Source organism: Phacochoerus africanus, chromosome 8, assembly GCF_016906955.1.
Source record: "Phacochoerus africanus isolate WHEZ1 chromosome 8, ROS_Pafr_v1, whole genome shotgun sequence".
Classification (NCBI taxonomy): domain Eukaryota; kingdom Metazoa; phylum Chordata; class Mammalia; order Artiodactyla; family Suidae; genus Phacochoerus; species Phacochoerus africanus.
In genome coordinates, this window is record NC_062551.1 from 110,648,861 (window position 1) to 110,669,614 (window position 20,754).

Sequence of the window (20,754 nt, forward strand, 5' to 3'; positions counted from 1 at the left end):
CTCACACATCCTTGCTTATTCCCCAGGCTTTACCTGTGAGCAGTCACTAGATGGTACAAGACCCTCTTCCTCTCCATCTGCTTCTCCTTCTGACTTGTCCCAGATATTCTCACTGTAGTTTCTCCAGCTGTCTTCTCTTAACTATTTCTAGGTGATTCCTATCTGCAAATACCTGCCCTTGCATACAGTAAGTGCTCAATAAAAGAATCCTAGTTTCAAAGTTTTTCTGTAGAGCAGTCTCCTTCACCTCGACTTTTCTTAGAACACCACTCACATCCCAAGAGGTGGTTCTAAGATATGTCACTTGAGATAGGAGCTAAATGCTAGGAATAGGATCTAGGAGTCTATGATCCTCCTCATAAGTTTTATTTATTTTTTATTTTTTATTTTTTGCCATTTCTTGGGCCACTTCTGCGGCATATGGAGGTTCCCAGGCTAGGGGTCTAATTGGAGCTGTAGCTGCCAGCCTATGCCAGAGCCACAGCAACGCGGGATCCGAGCCACGTCTGCAACCTACACCACAGCTCACGGCAACGGCGGATCGTTAACCCACTGAGCAAGGGCAGGGATCGAACCCGCAACCTCATGGTTCCTAGTCGGATTCGTTAACCACTGCGCCACGACGGGAACTCCTCCTCATAAATTTAAAAAAAATAAACTTGAGAAACATTCCTGGAGCTTTACCACACCCCCTCCCCCTTATAAAATAATCCTAAAAACAGTGAAATCCCCAGCAATAGGAACATCCTACCATAAGTCATAAAAATTCAACAGGTGAATGAGCACCAGGTTAAGAAGAAAAGAAAGTTGAAGCTGGCATAATCAGTTTGCCAATATTCTTGTTACACACCAGTCTCTCTTTTTTTTTTTTACTGGAGGGAAAAACAGTTAGATATTTGTATAAGATGGGAAAGAAAATATCTAAAAATCTATTTATATATCATTTTGTCAGAAAGAATGTCACAAAATAGAAGCCAACATCTAGATGAGTTGGCTTAATGAAATTAATAGAATTAGTAAAGTTATTAATAATTAATTTAATTAATAAAATTCTAAAACCCATGGTCTTATACTACTGGGACTACGGTAGTTGAATACTGTGATTATTTGAAGAGCAAACTAAATTAGAGGTAAGAGATCCCCATGTTGTCACAGCAATCATTTCTATTTTATAAGAGCACTCGCCCTGTCAAACTAAAAACAAGTCACAAAAGGTCATTAACTGGTCAGCAATGTTGTCTCAGAACACCAACCAGTTACCCTGATTCTGCGGCCTATTCAAAATGTATATTAATACACATCAACTTGAAGTAAAACTCCTATTGATTTCATATAGTCTCCAAGGCAGAAGCCAAGAATCAGGAAATTATAATCCAATGACACATCAGGGAAATGCAAACATTGGAATGCAGGATTTAGCCAAATATAGGCCCTACTTCTAGAACAATGAAATCAAAAGTAAGCAAAGTTTTTGCCATAATGACCTTCATGATGTTCTGAAGAACCCCAGGATTATGACTGCTCCCCTAATCCCAAACCATTCCAAATAAAATTTACTCTTGTGAAAAGCCGTTAATGTCATTCTAAGCCAATTTTCATGAATCCCCTGGAGTTTGGGCAACAATTATGCCCATCAGAGGGCTCCTCCCACTCCTCCAGCAATGGGAAGGGTCTGCAGAACAATCTTAGAAGATGGTGTGGAGATAAATCCCACTGGGGCCAGGGCATATGCAAATCTTAAAGAAAAATAGAGAGAAAACCTGGCTTTGGAGTAAAGCTTCCATCTGGTTGGGCTGTCCCAGGTGGAAGGCCAGAGGCCTCCCCAGACCTCCCATCTCCTAGGAGACCAGAGGGGATGCTACTGGCCTGAGGTGATGGATGAAAGGAGCAGCATCAGAACAAGCTGTTTACTAACAAAAAACTTAAGGCCGAGATGGGACTTTATCAACAAGATCCTATCTCAAACATTTCCTGTTAACATAAGAAAATGATAGAAAATGTTCATCCACTACTCATGTTTTAAGCACTTTTCTTTTCTTTTTAGGGCTGACCCCTGCCAGCCAGGGGTTGAATCCAAGCTGCAGCTGCCGGCCTATGCCACAGCCACAGCAATGCAGGATCTGAGTTGCACATTCGAGCTTGTGGCAACACCAGATCCTTAACCCACTGAGTGAGGCCAGGGATCAAACCCTCAACCTCTGAGATACTAGTTGGGTTCTTAACCCGCTGAGCCACAACAGGAACTCCTTAAGCACTTTGAAACAGTAGTTCCTTTAGCACTGATGACCCTATGGGGGGAGTCTGACCACTGGACCCATCTGACCCAGAAGGAAACTGAAGCACAGGTTGGTTTTGGGCAGAGCCGAAATTCGGCCCAGGCAGTCTGGCCCTGGAGTCTGCTCTGGACCTGCTCTCTGTGGTAGGGCTTCTCAAAAGAGGCTGACACTGTCCCCAGACGTGGTTCAGGCTGGGACCAAACACAGGAACATGGGAGCATGTTATGTACTGGAAATACTCTGTGTTCCCACTTTTGTTTCCTCTTTATTTTACAACAAATTCTCTCTTCTTTAAGTTGCTCTAGGAAGGCACCTAAGGCAGTGATATGAACCAAATGTAATACCATCATCTGTTTCCTGAATTCTTTTCTTGTAACAGGTAAGAATTTTAGAAGCAACAGTGCCTGGCTTTAAAACCCCAGACTCTGGAATCAGACATTCCTGTATTCAAATCCTGACATAGTCACTAACCAGTTGTTAGACCTTTGGCAAATTTAGTTGACATCAATTAGCCTCAGATTCCTTCTTTGTAAAACGGAAACAATTGGGAGGCTCCCTGGCGGCTCAGCGGGTTAAGGATCTGGTGTTTTCACTGCTGTGGCTCGGGTTGCTGCTGTCAAGTGGGTTTGATCCCTGGTCTGAGAATTTCTGCACACCTCAGGCACAGCCAAAAGAGAAAATGGAAATAATAACCAAAACTCCTTGAAGGACTGTTAGGATTAAATGAGACCAAGTAGACTGATGCTCCCAAGTGATGGCGAGGCTGCTGGCTGAGGACCACTTTAAAGCCCTAGGTCCATCTCGGTTCACGATTACACTCCACTTCCTAACTAGAGAGTCAGTTTGAGGCTGGGAGAGTTGACATCAGACTCTGCAAGAGGGAACCACACTTGTCTCGGGACTGCAGCCCAGAGAAATGACAGCCTTGTGGCCCCACACTCCCTTCCTTCACTTCTGCCTGGATCTGGTCCAGCTGTCCACTTACTGACCCAGAACAGCTGGGAAGCCAGGATGGTGAAACAGTTCACATCTGTAAGTTCCCTAAAAACTGCAAGGCAAAAACCACAGCAAGTATAGGTATCAGAACTAATCCACAAGAAACGTGGAGGAAAGAGCCCAAAGGGGACCCAGTGTTATAAATAAGCCTCTTTTGTCTTGTGTTAAGAGAGGATGAATGGGGGTTGAGTGTTGAGACCCTGGACTGAGCCAGGTGAGTTAACGTAGACTGAAGACATGCAGTAAAACTAGAAATTGGTAATTACACACTTCCAAACTAGTCTTGACATTCAATAACTGCATTACTCACAAAAGCAGCAGCATTTATCTCTGTCATGCTCCAGCATTCTTCTCCAAATTCCTCTCCTTTTTTCCCAGGAGGCTACAGCCTAATGCGCTCTTAAATCTGTCAGCCCTTTGCAGGTAGCACGTTTTTGCCTCCTTCATTACAGGCCGGATCAAAACGCCCATCTGCCAGGGTTCACTGCCAGGTGATCACTGCTGTAATTCAGGATGTGAAGGAGTCTAGATACTTCCAGGAAAAGACCTTGTATTTCAAAGATGATTTTCAAATGTCTCTACTTGGGTAGAGATGGGGCAGGTGATGCGGGAGGAACTGAGCAGCACCCCTATCCAAGGTCTGCCCAGGTTTCCTCAGTCTCGCAGGGGTCTATGAATGGACTTGACCTCGGGGAACTTCACCACCCTCCCCCTGCCCCTTCACACCTTTGGGACACCCCTGTACCCTCACATTAAAAACAACCAAAACCAGTGCCTGGAGAGCCAGCAGGAGCTGAACTGTTTCCAATTGCTAAACGTGAATCATGAATCTCAGAATGTAGTGGGTTTCCAGAAAAAGGAAGTTCCCACTGGGGTTTGCAAAGCAGCCCAAGAGCAAACTGCTGTGATGAAAACTCCAATTAAAGCGCAGACACTCTGGCCTCACTACTGTTTCCGACTTCCATTGTTTTAAAAATTCTGTGACCCAAGACTTGGACAAAATTTAGGATAGGATATGTATTTAAAAAAAAAATCAGTTACTAAGGTAAATTTGCTGTCATATATAAATGTATTTTCAGCGGGGGGGAAAGGCTCTGTCAGATTGTTAAAGCACAAGCTGAAAGGGAGAAAGTCTGACTGTAAAGAGAGTGTTGAACAGAAAGACACGGAGAATTACTAAAAACCGAAAACATGCCTAACTAGGTTGGGCTTCCTGTGGTCCAAAGATGCGCACTGAGGTCCGCTGTCTAGTTCACTGCCATGGGTGCCAGGTAGTACCACCTCACTGGCAGGTCAGGTCTCATCCCACAGCCCTTCCTCCAGCGAGATATCGCAAGCGGCTTAAACGTTGCTAGACCACACAGAACCTCAGTTTCTGTTGTAAAGGCTTGATGCCATTCAGAGACCATCCTTTCTCAAAGGAGAAGAGCAGGCAAAGTGAAACTTTCACAAATCTGGAAACCCAAAGGGCCTAACACTTTACAAGTCTGTCTGTGCCTCCTGTGATGTTTGTGCGGCGGAGCAAAGAGAACCGCTACGCGTGGAAACCCATGAACTTGATGGTTCCCTGCAAACCCCAGCTGAGGGCAAAACCCTGCTTCTTTGGGTGGCACTAAGCAGGTAGCAAGAGGCTCAAGTAACAGTGGTCGAGTTGAGTTCAGCATCTTTAGAATACCAATAGTGTTGCACAAAAACGTTTATCTGCACAATGTTTCAAATTCTAAAGCTATGTCTGCTTTCATTTTTGTTTATCAAAGTCACTCAATCTCCCTTCTTGGACCAATGAATTCCCACTACGCTACCCCCTATCTAAATTCTCCAAAAAAGTCTTTCAAAAGGCATCCTGATATCAATCCAGAGAAGTAAAACAGGTCCTAGAAATAAAAGTTCTACATTACTAGCCTACAGGTTTTGTCCGAAGATTTTCAACAGAGGTAACCACAAAGCAACTCCTATATCGAGTTTGCTTGTGAAACGGTTGTTAAGGTACCAAAAAATAAACTTGAAACTGACCTTTTTATTAAATCTCTGAAGTGGAGCTTTGACTGGCCTAGATCAAGGTGAAAACATACAACTAACAGTCCTATTAGAAGAAGGGGCTCTTTTTGCTTGAAATCTATCTGTAATGATGAGAGGATGGCCTTTTAGGTGACGAGTGTTAGGGGAGCCAGATTTTAAATCAGGGTAACCCACAGATTTACATTTTAGATGAATGGCATCCACTTTCTCCTTTGGCGGCAAATACTTCCTTTTCTATCTTCTGGATCAGATCTGATAGATAGTAAACGGACATATATGTGGGTGTGTATCAATTTAAAATTAATACACCTGAGTACTCATTGCAATAGTAATATGCAAGAGTAAAACTACAGATTTCTTTGCCAAATGACAGATACAAAACATTGAATGCATCTCCTTTTAACTTTCTTTATTTTAACCTCATTTTAATATTTAATAAGGCCAAAATCTTGCCAAGGAGACTACTTGCCAAGTGAAAAATGGATTAATTTATAGAGGTTCCTGGTACAGAAGCCAAAATAGTAGGTGCTCAGTAATTGTTTCCTGAATGAATGAAAAAAGTTCCATACTTATGTTAATGCCATTTCGTTTTTTTTTTTTTTTCTCCTTCTTCTTCTTCAGGCATTTGAACTTTCCATAAAGGAGAGCAAACATTACTGCAGCAAAAAAAAAAAAAAAAAAAAAAAAAGAATGTAGCCACAAAGTCCTGTTGAAAGTCAGGAAAATATCCATTTTAAACAAGGTGGCTAATCCTAATCATTCCAGATAACCCACAACTGCCATAGCTGTTAAACACACTCTCCTGTCATGTTTACAGAGGTTGATTCCCTCTTTAAGGGGGAAGAAAATAGTAACCCTCCCACCTAGTCTCCAAATGCAAAATAAGACTTAGGCGATTATTTCAGTAATACGTAAAATGCATGTTTTTTCTAGTAAGCAGATAGAACGAATATTCCCTCTTCCTTCCCGCATGACAGCACCTGAATGAAGACTGGTTTTCCAGTGCTATCAGCATCCGGCTTCTTCAAAGGCAGGGTCATGAACCACTGGGTGCGCCCCACGGGGAAGCTGCTCTAATTTTCAGCCTAAAGACTCTAAGGACTGACTCTGGCCCCTGGTAGAGTCGACAGAACAGAAACTCTGGACATGCACCATCAACCCCAGAATCTTTCCACAAATAGATTTCCCACTTACAGAATTCCTTAAAAGTATTTCTGGAAATAATCTGGGTCAGGGTCACATCAATGCAACTGAAGATACCCTTGTTACAAGCTTACGGATGCTGCTCGGTGTATTTCAGGGAGCTAATTTTCACATTCTTGTTTGGGCAGCAGAGAACAGTGCAGTCTATAAAAACTTTAGCAATAAAACTATGATATATTGAGAATCTAAACTCCCACTAGCATTCTTTTTTCTGCAAATGATAAAGACTAAACTTACAAATCTCTATTATTTCATCTAGGCTGAAGTACTGTGGTCGGAGGTAAGAACATGCTGCCTTTTCTTGCAGAGAGAACGGTACTAAAGAGCTAGGACAGGGGACATGCTAAACCTTTAAATATGCAGCAAGTAATCTCCAGCTGGGAGCAAAGGAGTTCCACCAGTAATTGGATGGTCTTAGATCCCAATAGCCTTGTGTTGGGGGGCGGGGGGGAGCAGGGGAGGAACTGAAACTACCCCTTACCTAGAGCATGGACATTCAAGAGAATTCCAGAGTGAACCAGTTAAGGTAACCATCACAGCCATCAACACCCCCAGCCACCCACCTCCGCTCAAAACAAACAAACAAACAAACAAAAAACAAACCACAACTAAAGCCAGGCACTTTACATGAGTGAAAAATCATAAATTCCCAAATCTCTGTTAATCCTTGAGTGCATTCATTCTTCAACCAGGGCCATAAGTGATACACTTCTTAACACCCTCCAGAAGTAAAAAGAGTTATTGCATTCATAGTAATGAGCGCTTCATTTTTTTGAGAAACTCACAATGTTAAAAAAAAAAAAAAAAAAAGAAAGAAAGAAACATCAGGGTGTGGCTGTGTCATCAAGTGGTCCTTTGTGCAATTCACTGTGACTCCACTTGATCAGGTCTAGTCAGTATAAAGGTTAGATAGCCTATGTTTATAATTAAGTAATAATGACTGAAGCTGGAGGTACACAGGGCATTTCCTGGGAATTAATGACCAGCCAGAAGAGTTGTCCGGCCTAGGGCAATACCTCTGGACAGTAACCCCAGCCAGTCATTAATCCCCAGGAAATGCCCAGAACTTCAGTGGTGTTTTTAATAAATACATGAGGAAAACATGTAATATCAGCTTTGTATTTAAACTAAACATGTTTCATACTTAGAATGCTCAGACTTCATAGAGTTCTGTAGGAGTTACTAAGAGTCCCCTTCACCTTCTCAATGCTGACAAAAAAAAATTTGTTTTTTTACCCTAACACTAGTGAAAGCAAAGAGAACAACTTTTTGTAGTATTTTAACTGCAAAGGGACTTAGTTAAGATACTGAGAGGTATAATGATAACATGACCATCAGATGGACACTCAAGTCTATGTTTAACTTGGGAGTCAACCTGACGATACCTCAAGAATAAAAGAATCAGTGCTCAGGTTTATAGAAATGATTTATCTCAGTTAAAATAAAAGACTGTGACAGAGTGATTGCAACCCTTAGAACCAAACCAAACCAACTAAACAAACCCACCTGACCTTTTGTGGATCTTAAGTCATGATTCTATATGCCACTGGTGTTAAGAAACCAGATGCCAGGGGACAACTCATTTCATTATTATTCCAGGCAGGTACATAATAAACTCTCTTAAGCTTTTACCTCTCAATTAATCAGGTACCTCTTGAAATGAGGACATTTAAAGGGTTTTCACTTTATCAAAAGAGAGTGAACACATTTCTGCTTTCAAAGAGAAAGCAAACTCCAATTCTCCTCTCCATCTTTCAAACTCCCTAAAACAACCTCTTGGTCTGTCAGAAAAGACTGTGCACACTGCAAGTACAGAAAGACACATAGCCTCCGGGTCTTGTGTATTTTAAAGAACTTTGGTGTTTATAGTACCATTCACAATCCCTTTCTCAGTTGGCCTTGAGGCTTGCTGATTAGCTGGTAAGCATATGAAAGGGTCAGTGTGTCCAGAACTGGAATTTCTACTTTGGAAAAAGCACAGAGGTACCTGACATCTGTTCCTTGAAAAGCCTGCACTACACCTCCAAACTAAGTGCTGAAATTCCTCCTCTTGCTTGATGGCAGGGAGGGCAAAGCCATAAAACCCCTAGTGGCTACCCCTGCCTGAAGAATAAATAGCATAGTCTCTAGAGGGTTTCTGGCTCCTAAAGCAGAGTATCCAAAAGATGAATCCAATTTAATAATATATTCCACTAGGAAAAATACTACGACAAGAAGCATCCAACTGAAGCCCCAGTCCTGACCTAGAATTTGGCAGTGCTTAGAATTAAATAATTTTAGTGTTAAAACAGTTCCCTTATCTTTGATGATGCTGAGATCCAGAGAGGTGAATGGATTTGCCAGAGGTGGCTCAGCCTCTGGGCTAGCACTCCTACTTTGGTGTTCTTTCCACTCTACTGTGCTGTTTTATCTCAACTGTCCAATTTCCCACCACTTATCTGCCCCCTAGACAGTGAGCACCAGGGCACCAAGAAAGACAGCAACATTTGAGTGCCCACAGATCTGAGCACCATGGGGATGGCCTGGCTGGTGCAGATACTACCTTTCCATCTGATGATAATTTGGTTACCAAGTGACAATAGTTCATGAAAACTACACCCCAAAGGTTGCTTCACATACAAGTACACCTTACAGAATAAACTGACACTCAACTGCCAGTCTCTCCAGAACCCGCCCCCTTATATGAAGCGGCAGTGGCACTTTTTCTTTGTAATAAGTGAGAACCGTTTTTCTAACTTGGTAAGCTAGGATGAATACGTGATAGAGTATTTTAGCGGTTACTTTATTCAAATTTATTTCAGGAGCTGCTTCATTTATATGCACTGTATTCCTGCACTCTTTGGTTTATAAACAGGCACTCAACCGGGAGAAGCTGCGACGGTTGGGCTGACCCTAAGTTCTGTGAACTTTGAAGTTTTCAGCGTTACTGAGCCGCAGTGAAGATTAGATAGCTTGCCCTCTCCCAGCCTTTAAGGTTAGCTGTAAACTTTCCTGAAAAGCATCAAGAGAGTTAAGATTCTAAGGGCGAAATCAAATCCGATTCAGTATATTTGCTACTTTGAAAAACTTCCCCCAGCCCAGACCTGCGTTAGCACGAGTTAGTCTCAAAATGGTACCAGAGAAACATTTCATGCATAGAGTTTGGTTTGGTTACCTGGGTGGGGGAAACAATAGCAGGTGAAACTATTGTGGGAGAATTGGTGCTTCTGTGCCCATTGGCTTCTGGAAGAAGAGGCAGGGGGTCGTGTTTCACGGAAACCACCACCACCGCATCCACAGGCTCCGAGGGGCGGATACAAAGTCTTTTGGGGGAAGAGGGGCCGCAGATTTCCCCAGACCCAAACACGGACTCGTACAGAGCGCGCTTGGGCGCAGCCTCCGATTTCACGTCGGGCCCAACCTGGCTGTCTCTGGGGAGGATATAGGTGTTCCCCAGCGAGGGCGGCTGGGGGCGGTGGTGGTGGGAGGAATGAGTGGGGGGATGGTGGGAGTGGTGGCGAGCCGCCCCGTTCAGAGCCTCGGCGTAGCAGCCCTGCGGGGCGGGCGAGCCCAGTTTGGTACCGATGCCCGCGATGCTGTTGAGCGTGGCGATGGACACTGCGCCGATGCAGTGGTTGGTGTAGGTCTTGGAGAGTTTGGCTGCCTTGGAGAGCATCTGCATCCTGGTGCCCAGCAAGTTCTTGCCAATGGCTTTGTTCTCGTACCAGGTCACATCGCCCTCGCTGCAGTGGTCCCGGGGCCGCTGGAAGAACGCCTTGCAGAGGGGGTTGCGCTTCGACAGGTACTTGACGAAGCTGGCGTAAGGGCAGAACTCGGTTCCTGTCTCGTACATGCGGGGCAAGTTCTCCTCGTCGCTGCTCTCGGCGCGCTTCTTGCTCCAAGACGATGAGCGCGATTTGTGGTAGGGCCCGAGGGACTTAAAGTAGACGAACTTGCGGCCGTCCTCGTCCATGGCCAGCCCAAAGGAGTCCTCCTCGAGCTCGCGCTGGTTCTCGCGGCCGCGCGTACAGAAGTACATGCACGTCTCGAACCAGACCTTGTTGAGCAGCCCGAAGGGCGTGTTGGTGCTGAAGACGCTGGAGGTGTAGAGCTTGCGCAGGTCGGCGCGCGTGATGGCTTGCTTCTGCACCACTGGCCCGGCGCCCTGCTCCTCGAGCTTGCGGATGACCGCGGCCAGCGTCAGGTTGGCGCTGCGCAGCTCGGGGTCCTTGGTGAGGTCGAGCGTGCGACAGTACGGGGGCTCGTTGAGGTAGCGGTTGAGGGAGCTGCGGATGCTGATGAGCGACGACTTGCTGTAGAGCTGGCCGCTCTTGGAGCGGGCCTCGGCGTAGAACGAGCGCAGCACGCGGCACAGCGCCCCCTTGTCCATGGTCTCGAAGTCCGGGCTCTGCGCCTTCTCGCTCAGGTACTCCCGGAAGATGCGCACGGCGTAGCGGGTGGCCAGCCGGGTGTTCTCGCTCAACCGGGCCCGCTCGGGGCGCTGCAGCACGTCGGGGTCCAGCTCGGCGCCTTCCCCGGGCGGCCCACCGCGGGCCCGGGGTGCCAGCAGTCGCGGCGGCGCCTCGGGCTCCAGCGCAGCGCTCTGGTCCATATTGATCATATGGACCGGCTCAGGCTCCAGCTCCTCCCCGGCCGAGTCCTCGGGCTCCAGGGGCTCGTCCCAGTCCAGCCCCATCTCTTCCTCCTCCTCTTCCTCCTCCTCCTCCTCCAGACCCCCACCTCCGTCCTCCTCCTCCTCCTCGTCCCCCGTTATCTGCACCTCCTGGATCTCGTCCTCCTCTTCCTCTTCCTCCTCCTCCTCTCCCGCGCTGCAGTAGTGCGGGCGGCCGTGGCGGCGGCCGCGGCCCCCTGCACCGCGCTCGCCCTCGCCCCGCTCCCCATTGTTCTCGGCGGCGGCGGCGGCGGCGCTGGCGCTGCCGCCCGCGCTGGTGTTACAGTCCCCGCTGCCAGGCATTCTCGCCATATTGCCGTCTCTCTGCCAGTCCTCGGGCAGGGCGCATGCGCTATATTGGACCGCAGCGCTGAGAGCTTTTGTGTTTAATGACCTTCAGCTACCGGGAGGCAAAGCCGGGCTCTTAAAGGAGCCGCGCTCCAATTGTCAGTTGGGAGCGCTGCTCCGGAGGGGCAGCGGCGCGCAGAGGATGGAGGGGTAGGAAGGCGGGGGCAAGTTAGACAGGGGAAGAGTATGGACCGAGGCTGGCTGGACCCTCTTCCTCTCCCACCCCTCTCCCCACTCCGAAGAAAACTTTGAAGGGAAGAAAAAAAAAAAAAAAGTAAGGGGAGGGAGAGCTGTCGGGGGGTGGCGGGGTGAAACACTCCCAACTTACCCTCTGGCGGAGAGGCGCGCGGGCCCGGGCGGGAGAGAGGGAGGGCCGGCGGGAGGGAGGGGCGGTCTAGCTTCTCTAAGTAATGCCCGAGGAGCAGTGCCCCTTCCACCGCCCCCTCATTGCCCCCCGGAGCCGGGGGTTCGGGGAGGCGGCTGCGCCGGGCTGGCTGCGTGATGCTGCTTGGAGAAGTCCGTGTCTGGGGCCGCCCGGAGCCGAGCGGAGCTGGCAGGTTAATGAGCAGGGTGGAGGAGGCACGGCGAGGCCCCGCACCCTCTCTGCGCCCGCGGCCAGGGCGCAGCGGGTGAGGCTTGGGAGCGGGATGGGTCTGGCGGTGGCGGCGGCTCCCCCACCTACTTGCTGGGGGCGAGGCGCGGGGGCCTGGGGCCAGCCACAAGGCTCCCAGCTCCCTTTCCGACTCTTGCAAAGGAGCGAAACACGCCCCACGTCAGCCTCATCCCTTTCTACTTTTCCAACAGCCACTTTTAAGCTGTCATTAAAGACCTGGGGCGCTCCCCGTAGGTCTAGGGCAAGTCCGCGCCGGTCTAGCCAGCCTGGGGAAGGAGCGGGGAAGAAAAACCGGGAGGGGTAAGTGGGAGGGGAGACGCGGGGAGCCTGGCTCCCTGGACCCCAGGGACCCTTCCCCACCCGCCCGGGCCACCGCCCCCCTGCCTGGGAGCAAATTGACACAAGTCCCTCTGGCTAGGCGCTCCACCTGGTTGGAGCTAGAGCAATGCCGGTCTCTAAGACCCGTCGGGAGGGCGGCGGAAAAAGTGAACTTGGGTCTCGGCCGCCCCCGCCGCCGCTGCCACAATCCCAGCAATTCGGATTCCGAGCGCTCTCCCGTTCCAAGTTTGCCAACCGCCATTCGTTCGCCCTCAGGGTTGCGCTGCCTTCGGCGCGCGGAGGCGGGCACCTCCGAAACTGGAAAGGCGGCCAAAGAGCTCGCCGGGTCCCGCTTTCCCATCCGAGACACTGTCCCGTTTCCAGCCAAACTCCCGCCCCCGGCGCGCCCAAGCACCGGGCACGTCCTCGTCACCGCCTCCAGATCTCCCGGCCCAGGGGCAGGGCCCGCAGAGCCTCTGGAGAACTCGGCTGGTTTCGCACTGCATTTTAACTTTCTCCTTCTCCGGCAGCCCGAGGGTCCCCCTGTCGCGCCAGTCAACTCCGAGTCCCAGGGGCGAGGGGAACCGACGGGGTCAGGTCACAGCTGCGCTCCCCCTGCATGGGTCCCCCTGCCTGTAAAACAGCCTCGCCATCTCCTCGAATGCGTCCTGGGATATGCCTCCAAGTCCGAATTCTCAGCAGTTCTGCTGTGAGAGCCCGATCAATTGCCCGTCCGGCCCCCGCCCCCACCCCGGGCCTTCTGTCTTACTTTCAGAGCAGTTTGTAATTTTGCGCATCAAAAGTAACCCATGCGTCAATTTGTAATTTAAAGAAAAAGGAAGAAAAGGAGGGAAGGAGGAAGGAAGAAAGGGAGGAAGAAAGGAAGGAAGAAACGGGAAGGAAGACTAGGTCTCTGGGCCTCGTGGGCGTCTAAGTGGGAGTTGACAGAGTCTCCTCCTGCGATCAGTTCTCGCCCTGAGATTGTCTCCTCCGCCCCGGACGCCGCCGAGCTTTGGGGAAACCGCACCAGGTGTGAACAAGTTAGAGCAAGTTCCAGCCTAGCTGGCCCCCTCCCGCTCCTTGGGGAAACACACACACACGCGCGCGCGCGCGCGCTTCCATCCGCCCAGTTCTCCGCAGGGGGAATCCAGGGGTGGCACTTCTCGGGAATCGAACCCGAGGTACATCCGGCTTTGTTCAAAATGCTCTCCCCCCTCCCCCTCCCCAGAAATGTGCAGGAAGGAGCCCAGTGCACTAGGCAGCTGTTAGTAGTAGACGCGGATCCGCGCAAGGGAGTTGGAGCACAGCAACCTCACTGGCTATGTCCGGAGCTGGCGCACCGCAGTCTCACGGGCCCTTTGTCCCGGGATGCTTTCAGGTTTTCGGGCTGCCAGGACGCTCCCGCGGGGAATTTCAGCGGTGCTGAGAATCCCGGCTAGTTACCTATAAGGGGCTGCTCCCCAGCGGCCCTCACCGCGAACGCAGTGAGCCTACGGGCCGCGTTGGCTCGGGGCTGCGCTCCCGGCTTGGCCTGGGGACTTGGACCTACGTTCCAGTCCTGGAGCAGAGGAGATCCCCAGGTCTCCCCACTTCTGCGGGCAGCGAGGGTCCCCCGCTCCCTCCTCCCCTGCTGGGCGAGCTGCCTTGAATTGCTCGCAATTTGCCGAAGGCGGTGTGCTGGGTTGGACGCTCCGGGAAACAAAGCAACCAAAAACAGCTCCCAGTTGACGTCAACCTATTTCCAGAAAAGAAAATAGTTTTGTACTCCTAGAACAAAATCCCCCCCAGGGCAGGTCTCTACTGGCGAAAGCCTGGGGGCGGGGATGGAGAACAGCAGAACCAAAAAAACCCACACGCAAATAACTTTTTAACGGACTTGGAAAAACAGCAGCTTCAGATGCTGCCTGGGTATTTTGCAAACAACGGGCAGGACCCCCGCTAATATTAGATATGAAGAAAACGCACCTTGGAAAAGTACTCCTTGGCCTGATTATCTGGCGATTTTGAGTCTGCTTCGTGGCACCAGCTCCTGAAACGTTACCAAAATTCTTTGCCCATAATACCTCATCAAATATTGGAAAAAAACCTCTTCAGGTTGGTGCCTACAGTATTTACCAGGAAGAAAACCCAGAAAAATCAAGCTGTTATAAACCTGTTTCCTCTCAAGCCCCCACCCACCAATACCCCCCCATGTTGCTTATTTTTTAAAACCCAATAACACGGAATTACAGCTGAGTTCATAAAGGAGTTCAAGCCCAGCTTTAATAAATGATCCCTTAAAAACATCCTGTGGTTCCACACACTCAATTCAAAATAGGGAGAATCAAAAAAGCTCTTCTTATTTTGATGAAAGAGGCAATATTGGTTATCTTCTGCCTATCAGCCCAGCCCCCCATTCCTCCACTCTCATTTTTCCCTGTCATGAAGTCCATGTAGCTCACCACTTCAAACTGAGAGCTGCTCTTCACTCCATAGTAAGGAAGATTTTTTTCTTGTGCAGAATAGCTTCTACTCATATAAAGCACATAGCTTCCTTATCTAAACATGATTCCAGTACTGTATGGAACATTTTTATTGCAATTAGCTAACTGTCAGAACTCTTCATTATAAACTACCCTAAGAGGTTTACAACTTCACCAAGATGCTCCACATTTTTTTTTATCTCTGTCATTATCATTATAAAGTGCTGTCTATATATCTGTGCTTCTCCATTTCTCAGATTACTTGAAAGTAGTGACGGGGTTACCTTGAAAGGAAAAACTCCAAATGTTTCCCTCTCATTTTATAACGCACCTTCTTACTTCCATTCAGTTCACTATGAAAGGTTATGCCCTAAGGAACACATTCAGCTCTTTCTCCTCTTTGATTGCAGTCTTCTGACTTCATCTATTATATAACTGATGTAGTTACTTTCTGTTTCCCCTCCTAAACCAATATACCTCTGTAGTAGGCTGGTGCCCTCCAGTTGTTTACTTTCTTTCTTTTTTTTGGGGGGGGGGGGGGCTTTTGTCTTTTTAGGGCCGCTCCTTCGGGCACATGGAGGTTCCCAGGCTAGGGGTCTAATTGGAGCTGTAGCTGCTGGCCTGTGCCACAGCCACAGCAACACTGGATCTGAGCTGCGCCTTCGACCTACAGCACAGCTCACGGCAACACCAGATCCTTAACCCACTGAGCAAGGTCAGGGATTGAACCCGAAACCTCAAGGTTCGTAGTCAGATTCGTTTCTTCTGTGCCAGGACGGGAACTCCTCCAGTTGTGTACTTTGAAATGAATGAACAGGATCTGTGTTTGGTTAACTCCTATATTTAGGAAGACATATTTGTGGGGGAAATCTGAAGTGTCATGGATCTGAATTTCTATATTAAAAATAAGGGCAAAAAAAGTAACTACAAGGCATCATTACTGTTTGTAGTAATGTTTGCAAGTTAAAATGATTATAATGACTGCTTTGGTTTAATATTTCTCTGCCATTAATTCCCTCTCTAGTGGAACACATTAGAGGAAGTTATTGAAGAAGTGAGGGACCGGGGAATGGGGCGATCTTTGTATTCAGAGAGGTAAGTTGGGGAGGATTTAAATGGATATATTCAAGAAATGTTGTGGGCTCAGGGGCAGAGGCCAGAAAAAGAATTTAGTTCATCACCTAAATCACTTTTTAGTTCATCACTATTTTTAGTTCATCACTTTTAAGTCATGCTTTCTTGATTTGGTTACTAAAAGATTCATAAAGTACTTTGCAGATTAAATATGAGTTCACATTGAAGCTATTTTGACATATCTTTGTAGAGTTTTACTACTAAATTCTGTTGAATTTAATTGAAGATCATCTTGAGTAATTTTTTTCTTAAACTCAGATGAAGTAGAACCCATGTAATCCAAACTATGAGGTGGAAGAAAAGAAAACTCCATAAAAGCAGAAACTGAGTCTTACTTATTACTGCATCTCTGGCTCATTTCCAATATAGTTCCTTCACATATTTTAGCAGAGTGTTTGGTACAGAGTAGACACTCAATAAACACACAAATACTTTTGTGTGGGGAGAGAGATAATCGCCACAGAAGATTACGGAGCAGAGCAGTTAAAAATTGCATCTTTGGGCTTGAATCCTTACCAGTCGCCCTCATTATTTTGTTATCTGGATGATAATACGAGTCCCTGCCTCACAGAATTGTGTGAATTAAATGGGTTTGTATGAGTAAAGAATGGAACACAGCATCTGGAACATCAGTAAACATTCAACGTTAACTCTTAGGTATTAAGACTCTAGTGTTTTCCAGGTTTGATTATAAGCAAGAAAATGAAGGCCAGAAAGGCTCACAAGTTTTTAGCCACTTGCCCAACGTCTGCCAGGCCTCCATAGGGCACAAAAGTTTTGCTCCATAGCCCAAGCATAAGCGGCTTGCCACATTGAGGTTCTAGGAGCAAAGAATTAAAAAAAAAAAAAAAAAAAATTCAAGAGAACAGTTTCCTACCATTAAAATACCTCTATGTGTTATTTGATTTCGAAATCTTGGAAAGTCAGAGACATACTGAGCCAAGGCCTTGGACTGTGAGCGCAGCAGAAATAGCCTAAGAAACTGTCACCTCTGTCACTTGGCACCTAAAACACTGGCATTATTTTCCTGGGCTATTGGAAGTAGAGACCCATTTGTGTCTTAGAAAAAAAAAATGATAGTGAAGATTTTAGAAGCAAAAGAAATGCCCACAAACCCAAAGAGACTAGAATCAGGTGTTTTCTGTTGAAACCCTGGGCTGTCCTGAATAAATCTCCTGGGGATGACGAGGGCTTTACCTATTTTTATTTTTGATATTAAACAGGTCAGAGTAAACTTACCAAATGATTGGCAGGAGTAGAATTTTTAGTCTCAAATTCCCACCTGGTAACTATAATTCTTGATCTTTCCACCTAATAATCACCTACCAGTCTCCCAGGCTGTTTGTAAAAAATAATATATGAGAGGAATGTCATTTTCCCTAAGAGAATTGTGGGTTGTTGTTTTTTTTTGGGGGGGTGTGTTTTTTGTTTTTGTTTATTTCTTTTTTTTTTTCGGTCTTTTTGCTATTTCTTGGGCCGCTCCCGCGGCATATGGAGATTCCCAGGCTAGGGGTCCAATTGGAGCTGCAGCCACTGGCCTACGCCAGAGCCACAGCAACTCGGGATCCGAGCCTCGTCTGCAACCTACACCACAGCTCACGGCAACGCTGGATCGTTAACTCACTGAGCAAGGGCAGGGATTGAACCCGCAACCTCATGGTTCCTAGTCGGATTCGTTAACCACTGCGCCACAACGGGAACTCCTGTTTATTTCTTTTTAGGGCCGCACCCTGGGCATATGCAAGTTCCCAGGCTAGGGGCTAGAGATGGAATTGGAGCTACAGCTGCAGGCCTACACCACAGCCACAGCAATACCAGATCCGAGCCGTGTCTGACCTACACCACAGCTCACAGCAACTCTGGATCCTTAACCCACTGAGTGAGGCCAGGGATCCAACCCACCTCCTCATGGATACTAGCAGGGTTCATTACCACTGAGCCACGACGGGAACTCCAAAGATAACCTTGTAAGAAAGCAAGTAGACAGAAAGCCTCTCAAAAGCCACAAAAATGGTCATGTTCTATGACCCAGAAATTCCTTCCGCAAATTCATCTGCTTAAGAGATACCTAATTTTTTTTTTTTTTTTTGTATTTTGGTAAAGTGTGGTTTACTGCATCTGGACTTCTTAGACCAATGAGTTTTGCAGTATATATCATAAAGTGTTCTCTACAGCTGCATTTCATCATGTCTTGGACACCGGCTTGTTTACTAGTGTTTGGATAGTGTTTGCTGAATGAAGGAAGGAAGAAGTTCAATGAGTGTGGAATGCTGTCTTCTGTTCTATAGCAATGTCAAGCACCCTTGACAAATATCAGTAATGAAGGTGAAGATAAAATATATGAACCCAAAGGGTAAAGCTCATATTTCAATATCTTCACGACTTTGAGAGTTTAAGGACCAGATTTCGAAGCTCTAGATATCAGAAATCAGTGTCTAGGTATGTCGTGGCAATTCACAGGACGTGCTAAGGAGTAGGTATGTACCTGCCCCGTGGCTGTTTCTAAATGAACTAAAGAAGAAAAAAAAAAAAATCCCCTTTTAAATACCCAGAAGCACTAACCCACATTTTGAACTAATTGACTTACTTTTTCTTAGGAAAGCTTAATTTAACTGGTAGGGGCACATGGGTTTATCTGAATATTTAAAGAAGCCCTGGGATGAGTTTGTTCTATTTTTTTAATTTGATGCTGGAGGTCCAGGCTTTGCACCTGATGGAAGAGGCTGGCCTTGGAGAGGGGCAGGGAAGCAGAAAACACTGTGACCTGATGCCTCAATTTTGGAACCGAAGCTTGTAGAGCCAGGGCACGGTAGATACCAGCATAGAATTCATCATTCTTTGTGTTTACTCTTCCTACGGTCTGTGCTTAAATTAGGATACCCCAGGGGTCACACGTTGTCACTATTCCAAATAAAAACAAACTCCCCTGATGGAGATGGCATCTGTTTGTTTCACTATCTTTTCTCTCTTTATGGCTCAATCCCTGGAAGTAAAAACAACAACACAACAACAAAGCACAACTGTGGTTTATCTTGCTTTCCGGATTGGAAAAGCAGTGGGTGTTTGGAGTTCCTGCTGTAGTGCAATGGGATTGGTGGTGTCTTGGGAGCGCTGGGATGCAGGTTCAATCCCCACAGCAGGCACTGTGGGTTAAGGATCTGGTGTGGCTGCAGCTGTGGCTTTGACTACAGTTGTGGCTCAGATCTGCCCCCTGGCCTGGGAACTCCATATGCTGTGGGGTGGCCAAAAACAAAAAGGCAGTGGGTCTTCGCTGGAAAAGAGAATTAGTATAGAAATCTGGGAAACTATATATACACCATATTTCATTCTTGTTAACATTTAGAAAGTGCTTGCTGGGACTGGTTTTTTCTGTTGACACTCTCAAGTCGTTCTCATGACTATGTGGAGATTGTTCCTAATTTCCAGATGCGTAGAAACCCGGAGAGCTTCAGTAATTTGCCCAACATCACACAGCTAATGATGGTCTGACTTGAACACACACACTTTCTTTTTCTTTTCCTTTCTTTCTCCTTCCTTCCTTCCTTCCTTCCTTCCTTCCTTCCTTCCTTCCTTCCTTCCTTCCTTCCTTCCTTCTTTCTTTCTTTCTTTCTTTCTTTCTTTCTTTCTTTCTTTCTTTCTTTCTTTCTTTCTTTCTTTCTTCTTTCTTCTTTCTTCTTTCCTTCCTTCCTTCCTTCCTTTCTTGGGCCTCACTTGAGGCATACAGAAGTTCCCAGGCTAGGGGTTGAAGCAGAGCTGCAGGTGCCAACCTACACTACAACCACAGCAACTCGAGATCCAAGCCACATCTTTGACCTACACTGGATTCTTTAACCCACCGAGTGAGGTCAGGAATCGAACCTATATCCTCACGGATACGAGTTGGGTTCTTTTCCCACAAAAGGGACTCTGAACACACTCTTTCGTAAATCACAAGATCAGACCCTTCAGTTCTGTCTTTTCCTGCCCAGAAAAAAAACCACTCTTTACATTTGAGAGTAGCTCCATGAATTTAATCTCATGTGGTTTACTGTTTAAGTACCACACATTTCAAAATCTGTAATTCAAAATATGTAATCAGCAGATTTTTGGCAAACACTACCAAGAATATGCTAAGAGGCAGGACGAACAGAAGATTCTCTCTGAGAACATGACAGGCCTGAATCCACGGAGGGGGTGAACCTCAATAGGTCCACGTGGTCAAGTTTTCCTTCTGCCTTTCTCATAGTTATCTTATTTCCATCCACCACGGAAAAACACGCTGACTTATTCTTTGTCTTTTTTTTTTTTTTTTTTTTTTAAGGAAGGGCTGCACCTGCGGCATATGGAAGTTCCCAGGCTAGGGGTTGAATCGGAGCTGCAGCTTCCGGCCTACACCACAGCCACAGCAACGCAGGATCTGGGTCGCATCTGTGACCTATACCATAGCTCACGGCAACACTGGATCCTTAACCCACTGAGTGAGGCCAGGGGTCGAACCCGCATCCTCAAGGATACTAGTCAGGTTCTTAACCTGAGTCGCAATGGGAACTCCCTCGTCAAAAGTCTTCATGGCTCCTTTCTTACTTTAGTGTAAAATCCAAACTCCCCATAATCTTGCCCCAGTCTAATTTCCCGGCATTCTTCCTCAAGTCTCCCTAGTGTGAGTTCAGCCCTCTGTCGGGGAGGACTTCAGAGAGAACACTGCTGAAAAGGGTGCAGACATGGCTGGGAGTCCCACCTGACACTGATCCTCAA

General features: G+C 47.1%; 1 protein-coding gene across 4 annotated transcripts in view; it reads right to left on the reverse strand.

The window, feature by feature from the left end:
- Positions 1–20,754, reverse strand: part of KCTD1 (potassium channel tetramerization domain containing 1) — a 193,135-nt gene that overhangs the window by 91,918 nt on the left and 80,463 nt on the right. The window contains exon 1 of one of the 4 annotated variants that reach the window (XM_047794014.1): positions 11,822–12,402. The exons of 1 other annotated variant lie outside the window; for it this stretch is intronic. Coding sequence is in view for 2 of the 3 variants with exons in the window: in XM_047794011.1 (XP_047649967.1) it covers positions 9,649–11,457 (1,809 nt within the window). In the remaining variant the exon portion in view is untranslated. Of the gene's footprint in view, positions 1–9,648; positions 11,753–11,821; positions 12,403–20,754 lie in introns of those variants that run through there. 2 more of the 4 variants (XM_047794011.1, XM_047794012.1) reach the window with 2 other exon arrangements.